At 35.2% G+C, this 19,955-nt stretch overlaps 7 protein-coding genes across 7 annotated transcripts; 3 read left to right on the top strand and 4 right to left on the bottom strand.

Annotated features, from left to right (window-relative positions):
• Positions 1-317: 317 nt before the first annotated feature.
• cubi_02584 (DHHC family palmitoyl transferase) lies at positions 318-1,289 on the top strand (the record flags this gene model as incomplete). The annotated part of the gene is made up of 1 exon (XM_029019595.1): positions 318-1,289. The coding sequence occupies one exon, from the start codon at positions 318-320 to the stop codon at positions 1,287-1,289; it is 972 nt and encodes a 323-aa protein (XP_028874715.1).
• A 186-nt stretch (positions 1,290-1,475) lies between these two features.
• Positions 1,476-6,811, bottom strand: cubi_02583 (uncharacterized protein; the record flags this gene model as incomplete). Its single annotated transcript, XM_029019594.1, has 6 exons — positions 1,476-3,973; positions 4,197-4,249; positions 4,821-4,944; positions 5,066-5,184; positions 5,248-5,377; positions 5,437-6,811. 6 exons carry the CDS (start codon positions 6,809-6,811, stop codon positions 1,476-1,478), a joined length of 4,299 nt encoding a protein of 1,432 aa, XP_028874714.1.
• A 297-nt stretch (positions 6,812-7,108) lies between these two features.
• cubi_02582 (telomeric DNA binding protein) lies at positions 7,109-9,055 on the bottom strand (the record flags this gene model as incomplete). The annotated part of the gene is made up of 1 exon (XM_029019593.1): positions 7,109-9,055. One exon carries the CDS (start codon positions 9,053-9,055, stop codon positions 7,109-7,111), a length of 1,947 nt encoding a protein of 648 aa, XP_028874713.1.
• Positions 9,056-9,486: 431 nt separating this feature from the next.
• On the top strand, positions 9,487-12,366 carry cubi_02581 (uncharacterized protein; the record flags this gene model as incomplete). Its single annotated transcript, XM_029019592.1, has 1 exon — positions 9,487-12,366. One exon carries the CDS (start codon positions 9,487-9,489, stop codon positions 12,364-12,366), a length of 2,880 nt encoding a protein of 959 aa, XP_028874712.1.
• A 242-nt stretch (positions 12,367-12,608) lies between these two features.
• cubi_02580 (U2 RRM domain-containing protein) lies at positions 12,609-13,250 on the bottom strand (the record flags this gene model as incomplete). The annotated part of the gene is made up of 1 exon (XM_029019591.1): positions 12,609-13,250. The coding sequence occupies one exon, from the start codon at positions 13,248-13,250 to the stop codon at positions 12,609-12,611; it is 642 nt and encodes a 213-aa protein (XP_028874711.1).
• Positions 13,251-14,128: 878 nt separating this feature from the next.
• cubi_02579 (ankyrin-repeat protein) lies at positions 14,129-15,622 on the bottom strand (the record flags this gene model as incomplete). The annotated part of the gene is made up of 1 exon (XM_029019590.1): positions 14,129-15,622. The coding sequence occupies one exon, from the start codon at positions 15,620-15,622 to the stop codon at positions 14,129-14,131; it is 1,494 nt and encodes a 497-aa protein (XP_028874710.1).
• A 1,203-nt stretch (positions 15,623-16,825) lies between these two features.
• On the top strand, positions 16,826-19,006 carry cubi_02578 (uncharacterized protein; the record flags this gene model as incomplete). Its single annotated transcript, XM_029019589.1, has 1 exon — positions 16,826-19,006. One exon carries the CDS (start codon positions 16,826-16,828, stop codon positions 19,004-19,006), a length of 2,181 nt encoding a protein of 726 aa, XP_028874709.1.
• Between the last annotated feature and the right edge of the window lie 949 nt (positions 19,007-19,955).

Raw genomic sequence — 19,955 nt, 5'->3', positions numbered from 1 at the left:
TATTTTTTATTTTTTTTCTATCACACAATTTGTTCACATTTAGGCGCCATAGACAAAACAGCGTGTGGCGCCAGCACTACAGGGTGGGGTTACATGCTGAATGTGAGGATCAAAAAAAAGTCGTAACAGGGAAGAAAAGAAAAAGAAACTGAAGGAAGCGGTTCGAATGCAAGATAGTTCTGAAATATTTGGAATTCAATTTTGTGACCATAAAATCTGCGCATAAAGTTCGTGTCAAGTGTACAGAGGGACTAGAGAGGGTCATAAAGCTTATGATATTGATAGCAGGTAGGTAGAGTTAGCCAATACTCACTCAGATGAACTCTGGAGGTTTACCGGCCAGCTATTCAGCTAGAAAACGCAAAAATGGTGCGTGTTTTTTGTTATTTATTATGACCATGATAATTATGCTGTATGCTTGTTATGTAGTGATTCTTTTACAACCCTTGTTTGAGATTTACTATATAGGAGCATCAGTCTCAGCAGCATTCCATCTTGTTTTTGCTCTGTTTTTGATATCTTTTTACCAGTGTTCAAATACGGAGCCAGGAAGAGTTCCAGCAAAATGGGGATTCAGAGTTGGAGACGAATCCAAAAGAAGAAGATACTGTAAAGTTTGTCAGGTTTGGAAACCAGATAGAACTCATCACTGTTCAGAATGTGGAAAATGTGTTTTGAACATGGACCACCACTGCCCATGGATTAATAATTGTGTTGGATTCTATAATCGGAGGTTTTTTATTCAGCTTTTAATTTATGCTCAGCTCTCTCTGTTATTCTTATTTGTCCAGGGAACTATGTTCTTAATTGAACAGTATATTACTTTATGGCCATATAATCATGGGACTGACCCAACTCCACTTGGAAGATCTATTGAGGCCATGAAGCTTACATCTGTTATCGTTATGTTAGTTATTGTTACTCCACTATTACTTGCCTTATTTCCATTTTCGAGACTACATATTGGCTTTATTGTTAGAAATTTAACAACTATTGAAAGTTTAAGCCCACAAAGTCCTGAGTACGGGAGATATGATTTGGGGCCTGAGAGAAACATACAGCAAGCTTTTGGATATAATCCTATGCAATGGTTTTGTCCTTTCAACACCAAGTCCTCGAGACCAGTAGGTGATGGTGTAAGGTGGCCAGTTAGATGCCCTGAAATGGATGACCTTGAAATGGGACAAATCCCAATTTATAATCATCCAAATGTTACTGATAGAAATTCATATCATGGCCACCAGAATCTTTCTCCCTACAATAATAGTGGAGTTTACCACCAACTATAGCTAATTGGGAACTGCTATCCAATCAATTCTAAGCGAAACTCTCTAGAATCAATTCTCGTAGGACCTCTAACTTATATATATATTTACTCTAAATACACGTCTACTTTCTAATATACTAAAAAGCTTTAAATCCATAAAACTCTTAGAAAAGAGTCTCTACTAAATTTCAATATATTTTGAGTATACCTAAATTGTGAGAGACTGAGCACATTTGGCCAATCCATTTGAGAGATGGAGCAAAATCTCATTATTCTCCTCCAGTTTCGCAGTTAAATCCAGGATAGAAGTCAAGTTTTTGGAATCTGTTCTCTCCTCAGAATGGTCAATACCACTTTGAATCTTTGTATCTAATGATCTGCTTTCCAAGATCTTGTTGCAAATAGAGGTGGGATCCTCTGAAAACACCACCTTCTCAACTCCTCTATCCGAATTAGATATATGGCTGTTTAGCATCTTAATTTTACCTCCCACTAGTCCAAGTTTCTTAATAGTTTCTGCCTCTTCCAGGCCATTTTCAGAATTCTCAATGCAAAGCCTCCTGTGAAAACCTGTAATAACAAGGAGTAACAGTACAGACAACAAGGACCCAAAAACTGTGTAAGCTCCCAGGAAATGTTTATCCCTGATAATTTGAGACTTATTTATTATAGGAATACGAAAGAGAATCTTCTGTGCTCTTCTTAAAATTCGCCCCTTATATATGTTTGTATATAACTTGTAAATGTATATGTTAAATTTGAGTGCCCTTTTAGCAGTTCCTCGAATATATGTATCAGGAATACTCAGTAGCTCCATCATTCGAACAACTCCTCCCCAGCTTATTATTTCATTAGACTTCTTTCCACCTTCTCTCTTCGTATCGTGTTGTTGCGGTTTTATTGGTTTAGATTCATGTTCAGGGCTTTTCTCCTTTTCGGTACTAGTCAGACTCCTGGTATCTAGTTTCCTTGCAGGTATGGGCAAAGATTTTGTTTCCCCAGCTTGACTAGTCTTTGTGGTAGTAGAAGTAGTGGCATTATTATTTAATTTACTGCTGATGCTGCTTTTAGAAATTTGGGTATCTTTAGCTGGTATCTTTTTTGAAATTAAATTACCATCATTTTCAAATTTGGTACATATTTTGTTCAAGGCCTCGACAATTTCCAGCCAAATAGGATGAGGAAAGTTCTTTCGATTAGTTTTGGGATTCTTCAAAGGCTTTACATTTTGCTTAGGCTCCTTTGTTTGCTTTTGATTCTCTTTTCCAGCCCGGCCTCTCATGCTCTTCAGCCCTTCATGCTCCAATCCTGTGGGGCAAGTCTGAATTAAAGGATCTAAAATACTCGTATTCACATTCAAACATTTATATCTGTCTTTTAAAGTTGTTTCAGATTCCTTTTTTTCTGTTAAAGGTAACTTCAAAACTTTTTCTTGTTTAGGCTTCTCAGCTTTGGCAGATCTAGGGAAATCTCCTCTACTAGATCCTAGACGTCCTGGCTTAGGTAATTCTGAACTTTCTCCTTTGCTTGCCTCCTTAGGAACCTTTTTTAGGGCCGTCTCCTCAGTCTTATTAAGCTTTTTTTTGGTTTTGTCTTTGCCTAAAGGAGATGATGCCTTCTTTAGTGACTTTGGTTTGCCCTTAGTATTAGATGCTGGATCCACTACTGTCGCATTCCCTTTTGAGCCAGTACTTTCCTCTAAGATCTCCTTAGGAAATTCCTTTGCCTTTTCAAGATCCTCAGCCTCTCCCCTCGGCAAGGTATCGTTGCCGTTTGCGTATAGATTAGTTTTTGTTGTTGAGTTAGAAATATCTGAAGAAACTGACTCAGTAGTATTAGCTGTAGCTGTGGTTATGGAAGCAGAGTTTATGGCTAAGGAAGTAGCCTGAACTTGATCTGCTTTCTTAGATTCATGTTCTAGGCTTGGAATAGCTTTAATATGCTTTTTTTTTCTAGTGTCTTCAGCTTTGATCTTAATTTTCTCAGACTGGACCTCCGCATCCTCAATAACTTTGCTTTCTTCCCTTCCCTTACTTTCACTCTCAATCTTCTCGGTCTCATTTCCCTTTTTGTTTTCCCCACCAATTCCCTCAGTTGTTATTCCTGGTCTTCCCAAGAACCCAATCCCAGGCATTTTGGTTTTCTCTTGAGATGCTTTCTCCTCCATTATCTTGGCCTCACCTCTCGGTTTTTCGGTCTCTAGAGGTATGTTGTGTTTCCTCTCCTCTTTTCCAGCTTTTGCCTCATTTTTAGTCTCTATCTTTATCTCAGTCTCTGACTTCTTCGTTACTTCCGGTTCGCTCTCCCCCTGGCCTACAATATCTAAACCTACTTCTTTAATCTTTTCTAAAATACTAGTGTTATCTTCTTTTACCGCCTCGTAATAATCAGCCTCAGGGTTAATGTTCTGGAAGCCTTCTGTATCGCCGACTTCTTCACCCTGTTCTATATTCATATACTGTTCCTCGTCCCTTTTATAATAGATACTCCCGCTTTGATCCTCATTTTCTCTCTTAGCTTCTTCTTTAAAACCGTTTACAAAATCACTCACCTCGTCCAGGCCAGGCAAATTCGTATGCTCGAATTTTTGTATGTGCCCATTTGAATTGTCCACATGCAAATCAATGTCAGTATTTTGTTGATTTGCATGCGCTCGTTCATTGGAGGGAACCATTCCAAATGGGGAATTCATTCCATGTTCGGGATCTGAAAGGGTGAGGTTGTCAAATACATACGGGTTTCCCGTTTTTTGTTCATCATCTTCGAAGGAGAAAACATGAAAGTTCTCAGACTAATCATTTATTCAAGGCAAAAAAAGAAAGAATGAAAATCAGTAAAACTTAATTGCTCCCCCAATTTCACACTCTTCTTCCTCCAGCTTCTAAACAAGGAAGAAAAAGCAAATGTAAATGGATTTATCTCAACTTACCCCGACTTGTTCCACCACAAGCAGCAATGCTATTAAGAGGCAAACCACCAGGCCTTTAATATTAACTCCGCCTGGCCACAAAACCGACCCTTGTACCTTTAACCCAAAAAATCCCATGTAAATATACCTAAGTCTCTACTTAACCTTTCCTACTAACTTTATTTTTATTTCCACTTTTAATTTATTATTATCTTCATTATCCTTCCACTATATTTTTTTTAATTCTGTGAGGAATTTGCGCGCCAAACAAACTGCATAACTAATTTCCCAATATTTATAAAAAGTAGAAAAAAACCAACTTTAAAAGGAAAGCATGAGCCCATTTAATTTAGAGTATCTCTCTTACTCTTTTCTTTTTTCCAGTTTATTCCAACTCTTTCTTTTCCATCTGATTCTCCCCGTTTTATCATCAATGTATTTCACGACTTAAAATTACTTTTAAAATTACAAAATACTTAGCTTATTCTAAACTAAAATTGAATATATTTTATGTGGACTATAATTAAAACATATTGCATGCAAACTTTCTGCATGCAATAATTAATACCGGCATATAGAAAGTTTTTTTCAGAAATTAAAGTTGAATTTTATCAAACATAATTTCTCTGTCGTTTCCTAATATACTGTTGTCTGTTAGTAATTTGTCTATAAAGTACTGAGATGTTTGATTGGTCTGCTACCTCTGGGTATATCTGAATTGCGTGGTCAATCACTGACTTTGGAGGAAGGCCTTTTCTGATTAACTCATCTATGAGCGGCAAAGTGTGTTGTGGGAGTCCTGAAATAATGATTATTAATCATTTCAAATTTGAAGTCAAATAAAATAAAGTAATGGGTACAGAAGCACCTTTTTTAAGCTATTAACTTACCTGGTCTTTTATACTTTTGTTTCTCCTCTGTATGATAACCCCTGTGTTGTACATAACAAGTTTCATGGGATATCAGATAAATCCTCATCTCATACTGGCAATCCACATGTTGTACACACCTATAAATAATTAAAAATTAGAAATTCCGTATACTTAAAATTGATTTTTAATCTTTAACTTACCTATAAACAAAGCTCACAGCTCTTGGGTCCCTATATACATGTCTCATTCTATACTGGCTTGTCTGAACGAAATGTTCAGCTTCATCCACAGTAGTTCTAGGTATGATGGTCTTCCAAGCCTCTATTTCACCTATATACAATAATATATAATTAGATATATTCCCAAATGTTGACAATTGACTAACTTACCTGGTCTTCTCCTCCTTCCTCGCCTTCTTAACTTGAGCTTTTCCTCTTCTGTTAAGTAGTTATCCGAGTTCATAAAGAATTCCCCTTCCATCTGGTTTCCCATTGAGTAATTCTCATCCTCAATTACGCCCATTTCATAACTTTGATCCACCATCTTTGGTTTTTGAGATCCCAAATTCTCTGTAGAGCAAAACTTATCTTGCTGAAAATCGTGGTTTAACATTCCAAGATTCTCATCGTTGGTATTGTCATTAATATGGCTAACACACCCTCCATCATTCGTATTTATTGAAAAATTTGAAGAAATTGTCGAAGTTGTAGAATTGTTACTCCACCTTCTTCCTTTGCTCGAATCCAAGTCCACTATCTGGTGATCTCCCAACTTCATTTCAGATCCCATTAAACCGTCGTCGAATATGTCGATTCTAATGCTTTCCTCCGGCTCAATCCGAGCTCTTTTTTGTGTGTTTTCTATCTGGTACGAAATATCAAATCCCACCAGCTTAGAGCCTGTTTGCCCTGAATTTTGAGAAAAGGAAATTTGGTTGGGTGAGGATGAGGAAACCGCAGTAGTAGGGGTCATCAAACTCTGAGATATGTTTACGGGAGGAACAGCTCGTGGAGGAAGAGATATTGGTGATAGTCCTGAATTTAATTGCAATGATGGAGAAGATGATGAAGACGAGGATGAAGAGGCTGACGAGGATGAGGACGAGGACGAAGAAGAGGTCGAAGTAGAAGGAGCAGTTGTCAAGGCTACACTGCCTGAAGGTGACCCCAGAAATACATCACTATCGCCAGAAATACCCAAATTGCTTGAAGCCACAGGCATTTTGTAACAGGTATTCTGATCTCTCATAACCTTCTCGCTTGGATCCACGAGTGGGTGGGAATGAGAATGGGTTTCATAACTACAACCCATGCTCTCAAATTCCTTCCCTACTCCTACTCCTCCCAGACTCACCCCTAGAGCTCCCACCCCAATACCAACATCTTCGATGCTGTGGTTAATACTATGACAAATGTTGTCGATTGTGTGGCCAATGCTACCACTAGTATTGTTTTGCTCTCTACTGCTGTTCGCGGTGGAAATATCGTTCAAATTACTCGAACTTGAGCCACCTTCAATATTTTCCCCCATTAAGCCTTTAATCAGGTAATTATGGAAGCTATCATCAAGATCTGTACAGTCATAAAAGTTATTTCCTAATGGATCATCCATACTCACTGAGTTTGGATCATTGTAATCCACAAAGTGGGGCTCTTTAATATTCTCTAAACAGCCATCCTGACTAATCCAATCAATCCCTTCCGGATGATCCATTATTAACTCTCTAGAGTAGGGTTGGTTCCAAAGCGTCGAACTCTGAGGCATCCCTAATTCTATTTTAACTCATGAAAAATTTTGTGATAAATGCAGTCTTTTACTCAAGATGCTCATAAATATTGCAGATTAATAATGATGTGCAGCTACTCATTGCTTCTATTTCTCGAAGAACTATATTTAGAACATCTTTGCATGCATGCATGCATGCAATCTCGGTGGCGCGACAAATTATTATCGTGAACTAAAACATGCAAATATATGGCGCCAGCCCACATTAAAAAGGTATTAAAGAATTAATTAATTAATTTCATCTAAGTAGGAATGAGAAATAAAACCCAACAACTATTATTTAACAGAACGGTAAATTTTGGCTTTAGAGTCCCAAGTAACGTGACCACCTTTGACGAGGTTCCTCCAACGATCTTTAAGGCCCACTTCATCACGGTTGGTCAACTTGGTAGTAGCCAGGATAACTCTCCACTTCCCTAGTCCAAACTTGTTTACACCATCAATGAGCAAGTTTGTCTCTTCATCACTCCAGCGGCGATATTGTCTTGATATTCCAATATTCGGACTTGTTGAACTCTTTCTAACTGATGCTCTTTTTGGAACAGATTGTTGCTCATCGTCTTTTTTCTTTTTATAAACTATTGGTTTTGGCGTAGTGTCTTCGGATAAGTCAGAGCTTTCAGAGATCCCCCTTAATGAAATTTTTCTCCCAGTCTTCCCCTTGTCATCTGAATACAAGTTCAACCCTTTTGATTTCTCAGACTCTACCTGCTCATCATCCTTAAACACGTTCTTCCTCTTTAAGCTATTCTTATCATTACTAGCTTTCCCTGTCTCGTTACTCAAACTACTCGGAGCATTCTTTGTTACACTCCTTGTCGAATATTGCCTGACTGTCTTTTTTACATCCGATACAGCATCCTCTATTATATTCTTTGAGTTTAATTCCTGGCACGAGCTAGTCCCGTTTTGCGATTCTAAAATGTCACGAAAACCTTCTTCAGCCACTTCTTTGTCATGATCTACCTTCTTTATGTACTTACAGTCTGCCAGTTTGTTTCTTAAGCAGTAATTTAAAACCAACTGTGTCGTCTTGACAACCTTTTCGCTGTATGTTGCCTTTGGTCTCAACAAGTCCGGAAACTCTCTACAAACCGATACTGCCCTTTTAAACCCAGCAACTTCAAAAATTGAATTAAATGGCTCCTTAGGATCTGCGTCCGGAGCAATATCTCTTTTTTGGCAATCCTCCAATAATGACGTGTTTAGGCGGGTTCCCAAAGGTAGCATTGCATGTAAATTTGCGCATGGAAGTGCGTCATTTATTGCAATAACTAACTCTGAGAGATTGTCAAGTAGCTCATCAAGGGAATGTTTTAGAACCACATTGGTCAAGCATTTCATAAAATCTTCGCTTTCTGAGGTGTATTTTTCGAGACAATGTGCAACTGAATGCAAATCGGTATTTTTTTCCTTCATATTTCTCCAGATTTCCCAAACTGAATCAGAAAATGCAATAATATCCGAGTACATGTCTTTTGAGTGCTCAATATATTTAGAAAAAAATGGCGAAAGCTTCTCAATTAAAATGTTAAAGCTTAAAAGTGAAATTGGGCCATTTGGGTTATATAAAAAGTTTGTGAGAGTATGGTGTGTTAGCCAATGAAAAATCAACTTTGAGCAGAAAATCCTGCTAAATTCTATCAAATTATTTGAAAAAGTAACGTTGCTGAAGAATTCCTCATCTTCTTCAGACTCCAAAGAAAGCCTCCCTGCTTCTTCCCCTTTATTGTGAAATAACTTGTAAATCCATCTCATCTGATTCAAAATAAAATCTCCATCAAAACAATTTCCAGAAATCAAAGGGATTTCAAGCCCATGCGAAGACATATTTTTGTCAAAATCAAAAGGTTTTTTGGAACTTAAAGCTGCAATATAATAAGCATTAGTCTTTAAATTGTTTACTAATTCATGAACTGGATGAATTAATAACTTAAACAGCATATTTCTTATCTTTCCTTGAAAAGAAAGTTCGTTGGCAAATTCACAATTCTGTGATCCTGTCCACACATGTACTGCATAAATTGAAAGCGGAGACATTGATCTTTCATTTAAAAAGTCACAATTTCGAGTTAAAAAATTAAGAGACCATTCCAGTGATGCCTCCCCAACTAAATTCCCTTGTTGTACGAGCTTTACCTCAATCCTCGTATCATCATTGATGGGATTACTCTTTTCAAGACCACCACTTGAAATGGAGCTCTTAGCAGTTGCCGAGCTCATTACTTGCAAGATTACATCAAATTAAAAAGTAAAGTCAGACGAGTTTTCCTCTAATTTTGGTCTATTAATCTTAAACCCCCCCACAAAAATTCGTCTTTCTGTTTTCTCCCAGTTTGTTAAAAAAATAAATATAGAAATGGATTTTTTCTTTTTCCAGAATTTTCCCGCCATACTGGAAATTCTAAAAGAATATCCCAATCAAGTGAGGGAATCTCGAATTTGATTTTCAATCAATCTTTGATTATTACTAATGTGAGATTACCCATAAATTGTGTGTTAGCTTTGTATAATTGTGGAAATTCGATTGAATTAGAGTTTTAAAGCTGGGATCTGTTTTTACTCAAGGTTAAACACGGAAAAGAGATAAAGAAAACCTTCAGTCAAAAAGACCCTTAGTCTAATTTTTCTTAGATACAGCAAGGTAGTCACAAATGAGAGAACCATTTTTTCTGTTTGTTGCCTTCTTTTGCATTACGGTTCCTTGTTTGTCAGTAGTGAGTTATAACCAAACATTTTCAGATAAACAACATATAAAGCTTTTTGAAATTGATCATGAAAATAATATTAAGATACCAATTGATTCCATTGAAAGGATTCGGCAAATTGAATCTCCTGTCTCAATTGTCTCGTCCTTGGGTCTAGCTAGATCGGGAAAGACTACTTTGGTAAGATTGATTTTGGGAGAGTTATTATCATTTGAAGATGAAGATGAGAATGAATCTGATGGAGTTAAGTGGGCCCAAATTAATGGAAATGAATCGATTTTGGGTAATTCTCCAGATAGCACAAACTATATTCTTCTGGATACAGAAGCTTTGGTGATTGGGAGAGGAATCAATTCGTCGATTAAATTGGCAATCTTGTCCCTTATTCTTTCAGATACTGTTTTTGTGAACTCAATTAATGAAATGGATATTTTCTTAATAGACTTTATCAGGCTCCTAATCAGCCAGGCAGTAATGTTTTCGAGCTTATTTGTGAGGAAGCTAAACGAAATAAGTGTTCCAAATAAAAAGAGTTTGAAAAAGAACCTCATCTTTTTGATTGAAAATCTTCACAAAACAAATATTTCTTGGATTTTGCATAAGAATTCGGATTTAAAAGATAAACAAGATCCAAAGAAGTTCTCCAGAAAGTACAAAGATTGGCTTAAGTCTAAATTAGAAAAATATGTTTGGCCAGAAACATTCCAAAGTAAAATGTTTAGAAATCTGGATTCTTTTATTGAGAGATTCGAATTTTACCAAATTCCATATTTTGGAACTGAAGAAAAATATAATGAATACCAGTACCATAACACAATTCAAGATCGTGATCATGATCATGATCATGATCTTGAATTTGGCAAAAAGAGCTATAGGTCCATATTTTCAGATCTCTTTATGGCCAACTCAGGTGAAGAAAGGAGGCTAACAGGAGCAGAAATTGCAGATTTGCTTGAGCTATTTTCGGAACACTCATACGTTTTTAACTCATTTAAGCCCTTGGATTTTGGGATTGCAAAAAGTGATCTCAAAACAAGTACCTTGGTTGAGAATACACTACTCATTTTTGGCACTAGATTGGAGAACCAACTTTTAAATGAGAATGTGTATCCTCTACTAGAAATAGAAGCTGATGCAATATACAATAAAACTTTGAAAGATATCGAGTCATATTGGTCATCAATCTCGGAGTTTGACTACTTTGATTTTGGTAGTTTGCTAAGAAGTGTCCAACCAAACTTTGAGAAACTGTATAAATCCATTTTAAGTAAGAACTGCGAGCTGATAAGATCTCACTGCAACGATGTAATTAATCTCCACATTTCTCATGCAGCCCACCAGATTGAACAGTTCCATGAGAAAATCCCAATTCCACAATCTTTGTTAGTAGAATTCACAGAAAATTTGGAAGCAAATACAATGAATGATATAGAAATGGCCTTAAATAAATCCTTCGGAAATTTTGAGTCAAATATTAGTTCATATAGGAATAGTCCTTGTTGTAGTATTGATGGATCATTAACTCAAGAAAAGATTGAAATAGCTCTTTCAAAACTTCGAAAGAAAAACCAGGAAGAAATTGAAAAGATTTTACTAGATGATTTTGAAAAAGCTTTGGATGTAATTAAAACTTTAGAAGAGGTGGATGATTCCTATTACAAAGTCAGTAAGGAGGAATTCGAAAAGAAGCTGGAAAAAATAAAGAATTCTTCCAAACTTATTTTTAATACCCACATAACTTTAATGAATGAAACTGACCTTCATGCAAAATACTGGATGAAACTTAAATTAGAACTGGATGAATTTATTGAAAAAAAAATGGTTGCTTGGAAGAAAGTTTGTAGAAAGTACTCTTACAGTTTTGCTCAATCCATTGCTATTAGACAAAACATCTCAATAAGGAATAAACTGACCCTTCCTATAGCAGACTCAGTAATTCTGGAATCATTTGTGAATTTGAAGGATAATGTTATTAAAGAGATGAATGGTATATACTGTTCAGACGAAGAGTCTTGGAAAGATGCCTTGAGAGAGTTGATGAGCGTAATAGAGGATGACAAAGAACAGTTAGTAAAAGAGAACCTGATAGCTCTTAAAAACTTACTGCATAGGCCACTGAAATACGCTCTTAGAAATGCAATAGAAATAGCCAGACAACATTACAGCTGGATTAACTTTGTGAAAGAAGCCACAGTTTTAGCTCAGAATTCCTTGGAAGACTCTGAAAGTTGGGGTCCGATAAATATAGACAAAAATACTAAAGATAGAGTGATTGAACTTTGGATAGAAATCGATCTTTCGGGGATTAGAAAAGGATTTGTGAGGAATCAGGTCTTCATGATTTTACGGTATTTACTTTATTCATTGGTATTCACCATCATTTCTTTCATAGCCCTCTTCAAGAATAACTCTAAACCCATAATAGGAGTGATATTTCTATCATTCATTGCCTCAGTGTTGCTATTTTCTTCAATTGAACTTGGAGTTGCTGGTGAAGCCATTTCACACAATTTAACGGACCTTTTAATATACTTTGGAATTTCCAGATTTACTCTTTACTACATAAGATACAACATTAAGCTGATATTTGCTGTCCTGGTTGGATTAATTTGTGTTGTTGTCTATTTTAGCTTTAGCTTAAAATTCGGGAATTCCGACTCGAATTCCAAGTCAAAATCCAATTCCTTTCAAGAAAAACTGGGAACAGAGATTTCTCCTCGGAAGAAGGTCGCCAACTCAGGCTCACCAATTGCATCGCCTTCGATGGGAGAAAAGCTCAAGCACCATAACAAATCTTCAAACGCAATAAGGACTTTCATTTTTTAGATAAAAAAACTTAATTAACTATCCAACTAACTATATATATATATAATATATTTATTCATTCATTCACTTATTTGTTTTTTTCAATTTACGTGTTCTCTGCATGCAATCTGCATTTATGTATAAACACTACAAAATATAATATTCTGTCCACATTAAAACCTATTCTAAAAATCAAATACCGGTGTTTAGAGGCAGCCATGCATGCATGCAATTACCACATGTTAGGCGGGCTTATAAGAAGGTTATTCTTGCATGGGTTTAGTCTTAGATTTGGATTCCAATAGCCTTTCGGCATAGTTTCCATGTTTTTCGTTCTTAGAGTTTTGTTTAAAGGCATATGATACCGAGATTTGTTGGTTACAGAAGAACTGCCCATTTAGTGCTTGAATAGCAGAATCAGATTCTTGGAATGAGGAAAAATTGATGAAAGCGCTATTTTTAGGATTTTGAACGTTTTGATCATTTCCAACGATCTTTAATGACAAGATTTTGCCGAAATTGGAAAAAAGATAAAAGAGAAATTTTTCGTCTATTTCAGGAGATAAGTTTCCAACATAAAGATTTGCCCCAATGTCCAAAGGTTTTCTGTCGTTAGAAGCTTTGCAACATCTAATTTGCTTACTAAATAATTTTATTGAGTTCATCACCTTTTGTGCGTACTCAACATCAGAGACAAATTCAAACTCAATAAAACCAAACCCTGAATGGTGTCCTGTTACTTTATCTCTAGGTATGTGGACTGATTTTACAGGCCCACACTGTGAAAATAGTTCTGCTAACATTTCTTCGTCGACTTTGTTTTCCAAATTCCCGCAATATAATGTGGCCTCTTGATTTCTTTCAAAAATTGGTTGTATTTCAGGCACTCTATTTGAAATACTCATTCTTGAACTTAAAAAATATATGTATTAAGAATTAGAGGGTTATCCTGAGCTGTTTTACTCTCAAAAAAGAACGCCCCAAGCTCTTTATTTTCTATTCCTGTTTCGCAAGTATATGTAGAAACTTCCTATTGTCTCAATTTACTTTCCTGTATATAAATTTTCTTAGCTTATTTTCTCCCTACCTTCTTGTAATATTCAAGTTCAGTATTTTAATCATTCGAAGTCTTAGTTGTCAGAGGAAGATAACTCCACGAAACAAAAATATCCGAACACTCAGTCTGATTATTTTAGACAGAGCTCCTATAGATTTATGTCATTCTATGTTAACTCGCTTCTTTTCTTAAGGGAAAAAAAACGGTGGGCGCCTTTCCGATTTTTTTTCTAAATTTATTTCAAAGAAATTGTTTGTTTAAAAGTCTAACAACACTTTTCAAAGTTGAAAAAGCGGAAAAAACGCACTCGGAGGGACTCGAACCCTCAACCTCAGCCTTAGGAGGGCTACGCGCTATCCATTGCGCCACGAGTGCTAACTGATGCCCGTCCTCACATAAAGAGTAAAGTTATATATTACCCAAAAATCTTTAAAAAAAAATGACACAATTTAATCACCTTAACTATCCGATTTAAATAAAATAAATAGAAAAAAAAAGTACAATTTATATTGCTTTACTAAATCCTTTCAATTTTCATGATTGGAAATCCCCTGAAATGAAACAGACCTCAAGAAAATAAGCCGACGATCTCATTACTACCTCCAAATATACCAAAAAAAATTTGAAGACTATGTGGGGAAATCCGTGGCGCCAAAACATACAAAAATCCGAGCATTTATAAAGATAATAGAAACATTGGGTAGGTGGAATCAAATAGTAACCTATCTAGACCTGACTTCTTCTATTATTACGTTTTAGAATATTTTTAGCGTTAATTCTCTCTTTCTCTTCTTGCCTAATGTAGTTCCATTCTTGCATGGTAATTTTGTTTTCAGAAACAAGCTGCTTAAGAAGGTGGCAAAAAACTCCTCCAATAGTTTTTTTTCTTGACCTGTCTGCCGTCAATAGTCCGCCTGAATTCTCAATCTTCATAGCATTTTCATAAAGTTGAAGGCTTCTTTGCGCTCCAAGAGTCTTTATGACTCTAGCTAAGAATTCCTTTTTTGGCTCCTGTAACCCTGTGATTATAGTGTTTAATACGATTGACTCCATGGCATCTAGTTCAAATCCTCTAATAACGGAGATTTCAGAAGCTTTCTCGCCAGAAATCAACTCCAAATAAGCAACCATTTCAGGATGTTCTCTAGTTGATGCAAGGCTTAAAGGAGACATGTCCCAAATATCCCTAAGTTGAATTTGAGAACCATTATCCACAAGAATCTTGGTAATTTCAAGATTTCCCGATAAAGATGCGACATGGAGAGGAGTCCTACCATACTTGTCCTTTCCATTTACATCAGCTCCTTTCTCAATTAACCACTTTATGTAATCTGAATTGGGCCTGAAGCTTGCGTAATGCAAAGGAGTCTTCCCATCTTCATCTTTGTCATTAATATCTGCACCATACTTTATAAGTGTCTCTGTGATCATACGATTTCCTCTAATTGCAGCAAAGTGAATGGCTTTACTAGAAATTGGGCCTCCTCTACATGGTGCACATGTATGTGGAAGACCCAAGTTTAAGTCTGCTCCAGAAGAAAGTAGTAACTCCACAATTTCTGGGAATTTCTTTGAAACTGCAATATGAAGAGCTGTCCACTGCTTGTGATCCCTGCGATTTATATCACAATTATACTTGAGAAGTAGCTTCATTGTTGGAAGCCACCCACAAGCAGATGCATAATGCAATGCAGTGCGTCCAACTTTGTCAGTATAGAGGACGTCAGCTCCATTATCTAAGCATGACTTAATTACCTCAGTCTTTCCAAGAAACGAAGCCTTGAGTAATATCCCATTGAAATCAAAGGTATTCTCAAATGTAACAGAAAACCCACTCATACTATTTGCAGCATTCTCATTTTGTTTAAGATTCACACACTGGGAACTGTTTTCGCTTTCAAATCCGAATTTAAAAGATTCCCCATTTTCCTGGAGAGTGTTTGCATCTATATATTTATTCTCAGCCCCAACAGCTTCACTCCCATTACTAATACAAGTACTCTGTAACTGCTCCTCAAAAGTTGGAAATAACAGATCTGAATCATCAGTATTCAAACATTGGTGAATAAATTCATAAATTTCATGATTTAGCTCGTCAAACTCTCCATCCATATTCCCCATATATTCATTATTCTTAATTCCAATCATTCTCAATCTTCCTTTTGGACTTTCAATCTCAATTGAATCTCGAGACTCTCCATACTTGGCTATTTCCATCATTTTGTTTATTTTCGGATTTGATTCAATAAATATCTATACGTTTATTATCCAAACATTTAACTCCAATTCTTAAACACTTTAGTTCTTACAATGTCCTATAAATCTACCCACCTCCTTATGTGTTTAATTTGCCTTCACACTTAATACCCAAACTAGCTTTTAGCTTTTCCCGCCTAAACTATTTATTATTTAAATTTAAATATATACAAGTGGGGTAAAAAACAAGAAATTAGAAAGGAAACCACAATTATGTATATAATGAAATAAAACAATTTGGGAGGATTTACAGGTAGATTCTAGGGTTTTTAAATTACAGGAAACAAACATAACTAGGAGTTTTCTTCTTATTGGTTCTTATTTAGTCAAGAAAATCATTTTAGCTCTGGATTTGTTAAGCCTGACCTAATAGATTTTTTTAGTTAGGTACAGCATGTGGAATGGATATAAGGATAATATATTGAGATCTAGGATATTTCATTATTTATATTTGCACTGGCCATGACTTAATGGTGAATGCAAAGTGATAGATATGAATGAGGGCATGAAATCCAAATGATAAGTCAGGGAAAGGTTGTAGAAACTTCTATAGAAGAGACACAACTAGATGAAGCTAAATAAGAAAATTCAAAGAGGGTAGTTTAATCTAAAAAATGATCTTTATTAATTTTTAGAAAAATGCTAGTGAATACAAAACACTAAAACATGTCATATTTCTAAACCTCTAAGTAATTCAAAAAAAAAGTTTCTTATTAAACAGTTTTTACATTTTGGAAAGTAAGTAAAAAGTCCATTTCCGTATTATTTTATATCATCTAAAGTTTATACATTACTTTTTAACTTTTAATTTCCCCTTTAAAATATATATCAAGATTTATTTTCTAAAATTGAATTCATTTACTCTCCAAGAAATATAACAGCTATTTAGACCAATAAGCAATATTATTTTTAGTACTAGAGGTAACATTTTTTGTAGAATTTGCCGCCTAAACTCTAATATAGGTAAAAAATTTCATTGGAAATTACTAAATGATATATTTTGTCAAAGGCGGGAGAATTGGGTATCATTATGTCTTCGTAATTTTTAAACAGATTTAACAAGAAGAATTTAAGGACTTGAAAAGAAGGGATTTAAACGATAGTAAAAAAATAATAACAAAGTCTTTATAGTTTTGATGCATTAGAGTCAAGGAAAGAAATAACGAGATGTATGGACTTGCATTACTTTTCAGTATATTCTCCCTCATGTCAGGGAGGGTTTTATCAAATGAAAATGGTTTTATATGCCAATGTTACTGTTCAGTTTCACAATATATTTTTGAAAATGGGAAGATGAGTTTGGACTCTGTTGAATATTTTGCGGATATTAAACCGATACTTTTAAATTCTTCAGGAAAGGAAGGTATCGTGGAATTTTCTGATAATCAGCCAAAATTGAGATCATTAAATGGTGCAGTTTCTGAATATAGAACGGGAACAATAGCATTATGGAATTCGGAATTTGACTTGAAGTCCCTTTCATCACTGGACAGGCCAAGTGGGGATCATTCTATGATTGATATGGTTTCGTCATTTGACGAGATCTTTTTGAATGTAAACCGTATTCCAAAATCTGCTATGTCTGTTGGTAGTAAATCTCCAGCTATTTTAATATTCAAAAATAGTGAAGAGGAAAGTGCATTTGATGACGAGGATTACCGTCAAAAATATTGTGAGAGTGCTTGCCAGAGGCCAATTTCCAGGTTAAATAAGTACTCTTATTCCAAGACTGAATTTGTTGAATTATCATACAGAGGGAACATTTTTAATCAATACCCAGCTAGAGACTCTAGCTACTATTCAGGTTTAGAAGAATCTATTAGAAACAATTCTAAAAAGGGAAGATGTGAGACAATTGCTTCTTCAATGATTGGTACTGAGACTGCTTGGCATTTAATATTTGAAAGTATCAGAAAGGAGAAAACTGAGCAACTTCTTAAAGAGAAATTTGTTCAGATGTACCCAGTTGTATCCAGAAGTGTTTCTTCGCCTGTATCCATTGAGCTTACAGCTTCTTCCAAGGTTGATTTTTCAAACACTGCTACAGCAAGAGTTAAAACCTTCGAGAGATTCATGAAGAAGAACCACAAAATCAACTTTTTCGATTTACCAGAAAATATCCCAACTATTCTTGAGCAACAAATTTCCCCACTATTCCAATTCAGAGCCAAGTTATACTTAGAAGGTAATATTTGGAAGGTCAGTGAGATTTATTCTGGTTCTGAGACATTATCTCACGATTATTCTTATGAATTTTTGAACCTTTTACTTTCAGATGAAGAAGTTCACCGTTTAACTGCTTCCCACAAGGAGATTGTTGAGGCATGGGCCGAGAAGTTTTGGAATTCAGACCATGCTGAGACCCATGTGGTTTTACCAGCTCCATTAGAATCTTTAGAAGAGATTTCGAGGAAGGATGATAAGCTTGAGGACTTAGAAAGATGGATTAGGGCCAAAGAACGCCAGGTCAGACTTTCTAATGGTGATATTCCAATTTCTCTTTTGCATTTTGCAAACAAAAAAATAACCCATCGCTTTTCAATGAATAATCACGAACAAACTGATTTGACAGATGAGATCCCTAGCATTCATGGAAATACACCAGAAGATGATCAATATGAAATTGAAGAGTCTGATTCTCCAATTAAACAAGGAGAAGAGCTCCACGTAATTTATTATGGTTTACTCACTTTAAACTGCTTCACTCATAGAACTCAAGGTGAATCTGCTGAAAGCTTCCATCAATCCAATATGGTAGCATTCAACATCTTCCCAGACTCTTTATTGAGAAAAGATGGTGATAACTCATTTAGAAGAATACAAATCCCGAAGAATGAGAAAAGATGGAAAGTTATTGGTGAAGTATTTGATAGTGAGAATTCTATCCATAATTTGATCAGAAACTCTTCATACAGCTTTGTATTACAACTTGCAAAGCATAATCCTCAATTATACTTAATATTGTTCAGAGATTTGAAGCATATTTTTGGCTTCAATAATCCAAAAATTTTCTCATTGAATACTTGTCGTGTGCCAGTTGCCAAGCATCATGTTGAGATCATCTCCGAAAATGAAAACACTTTGCAGAAATCCATAAATAAGGTCTTATTCGCAGATCCATTCCATAATATTTCCACAACCAAAATCAGATTTTCTGATGTTAATCACTTTAACTCCCTTGTTAATACAATGTCAAAGTGTTTGGGTGTAGTACCTCCAACTGCTAGAATTAGAGTAAATGATCACTTTAAACATCCACGCTCAGTTGTTAGTGACTATGTCTGTGCTGTAGATGGAGAAAGTCAAAACTATTTACTCCAGTTATATTCCAAGTACAATATTAACTGATTTAAATAATTCATTATCAAAATGAAATTGAAGTGAGCATAAATACTAGATTGAATAAAAAATTAATGAATTGAATTGAGCTGAATTAAGCCAAGTTTATCCGAGTTGAGCTTCAAGTCCGAAACTGGCTCACCCAAGTCCTCATTATAAGTTTCGTTTGAGCTGATTTGGGAAGTATTGGGAAGGAACCTGAATGGTCACAGATTTATTATTTTACCATTTGTAATAAATTGCCATTATGATTGATATTCATTTCTCACAAAAGAATTAATAAAATACTCTGAATTTTTTTTAGAGTAATGTCAGATCCAGTTTTAACCTTATTTGAAAAGAAAAATGTTTATGAGCCATTTTAATACTTATTACTTGCAAGATCCCTGGGATTGTACTTTTCCCTATTCCGATCCAACTTAACTTTATTACTTGTTTAGTTGAGACTCATCAATTCTCACTATGCTTTTTCTACTTAGTAAAAATCTTCTAGCTAGAGAAAATAAACTCCCTTATTATATTTTTAACTTACTAAACTTACCCAATATTCATTCCTTCATTCTTATTATCTCTCAATCACCTGAAGTCTGTCCACATGCAATCGCTCTTTTCTTTTGATTACATGCAAATCTGCTTGCATCCACTTTCATACTTGCATGCCGGTATATGAAAAACTGTGTTACACGTAATCATTTTTTTATCCATATTTTAAAGCAAAAAAGCAACAATTTTTATTAAGTTTTTCCACTTATTAAAATTATTATCTTTTCTATTCATCAGATTTTAAAAGAGATCAAGATTAACCAGCTCATTTTTTTCTTCCTCTTACTTTCTTTTTTTTATAATTTTTTTCTTGATAGTAAAAATCAGTTTAAACTCAGAAATTTATTTAGTTTATCATTAAGAAGGAAACATCGTAAATTTACTCAACAGAATTTTCTATTGTGAAAGGAACAAA

This window comes from Cryptosporidium ubiquitum, assembly GCF_001865345.1.
Source record: "Cryptosporidium ubiquitum isolate 39726 chromosome Unknown contig_13, whole genome shotgun sequence".
Classification (NCBI taxonomy): domain Eukaryota; phylum Apicomplexa; class Conoidasida; order Eucoccidiorida; family Cryptosporidiidae; genus Cryptosporidium; species Cryptosporidium ubiquitum.
Note: the sequence above shows the minus strand (reverse complement) of the source record. Positions and strands in the feature narration are given on the sequence as shown.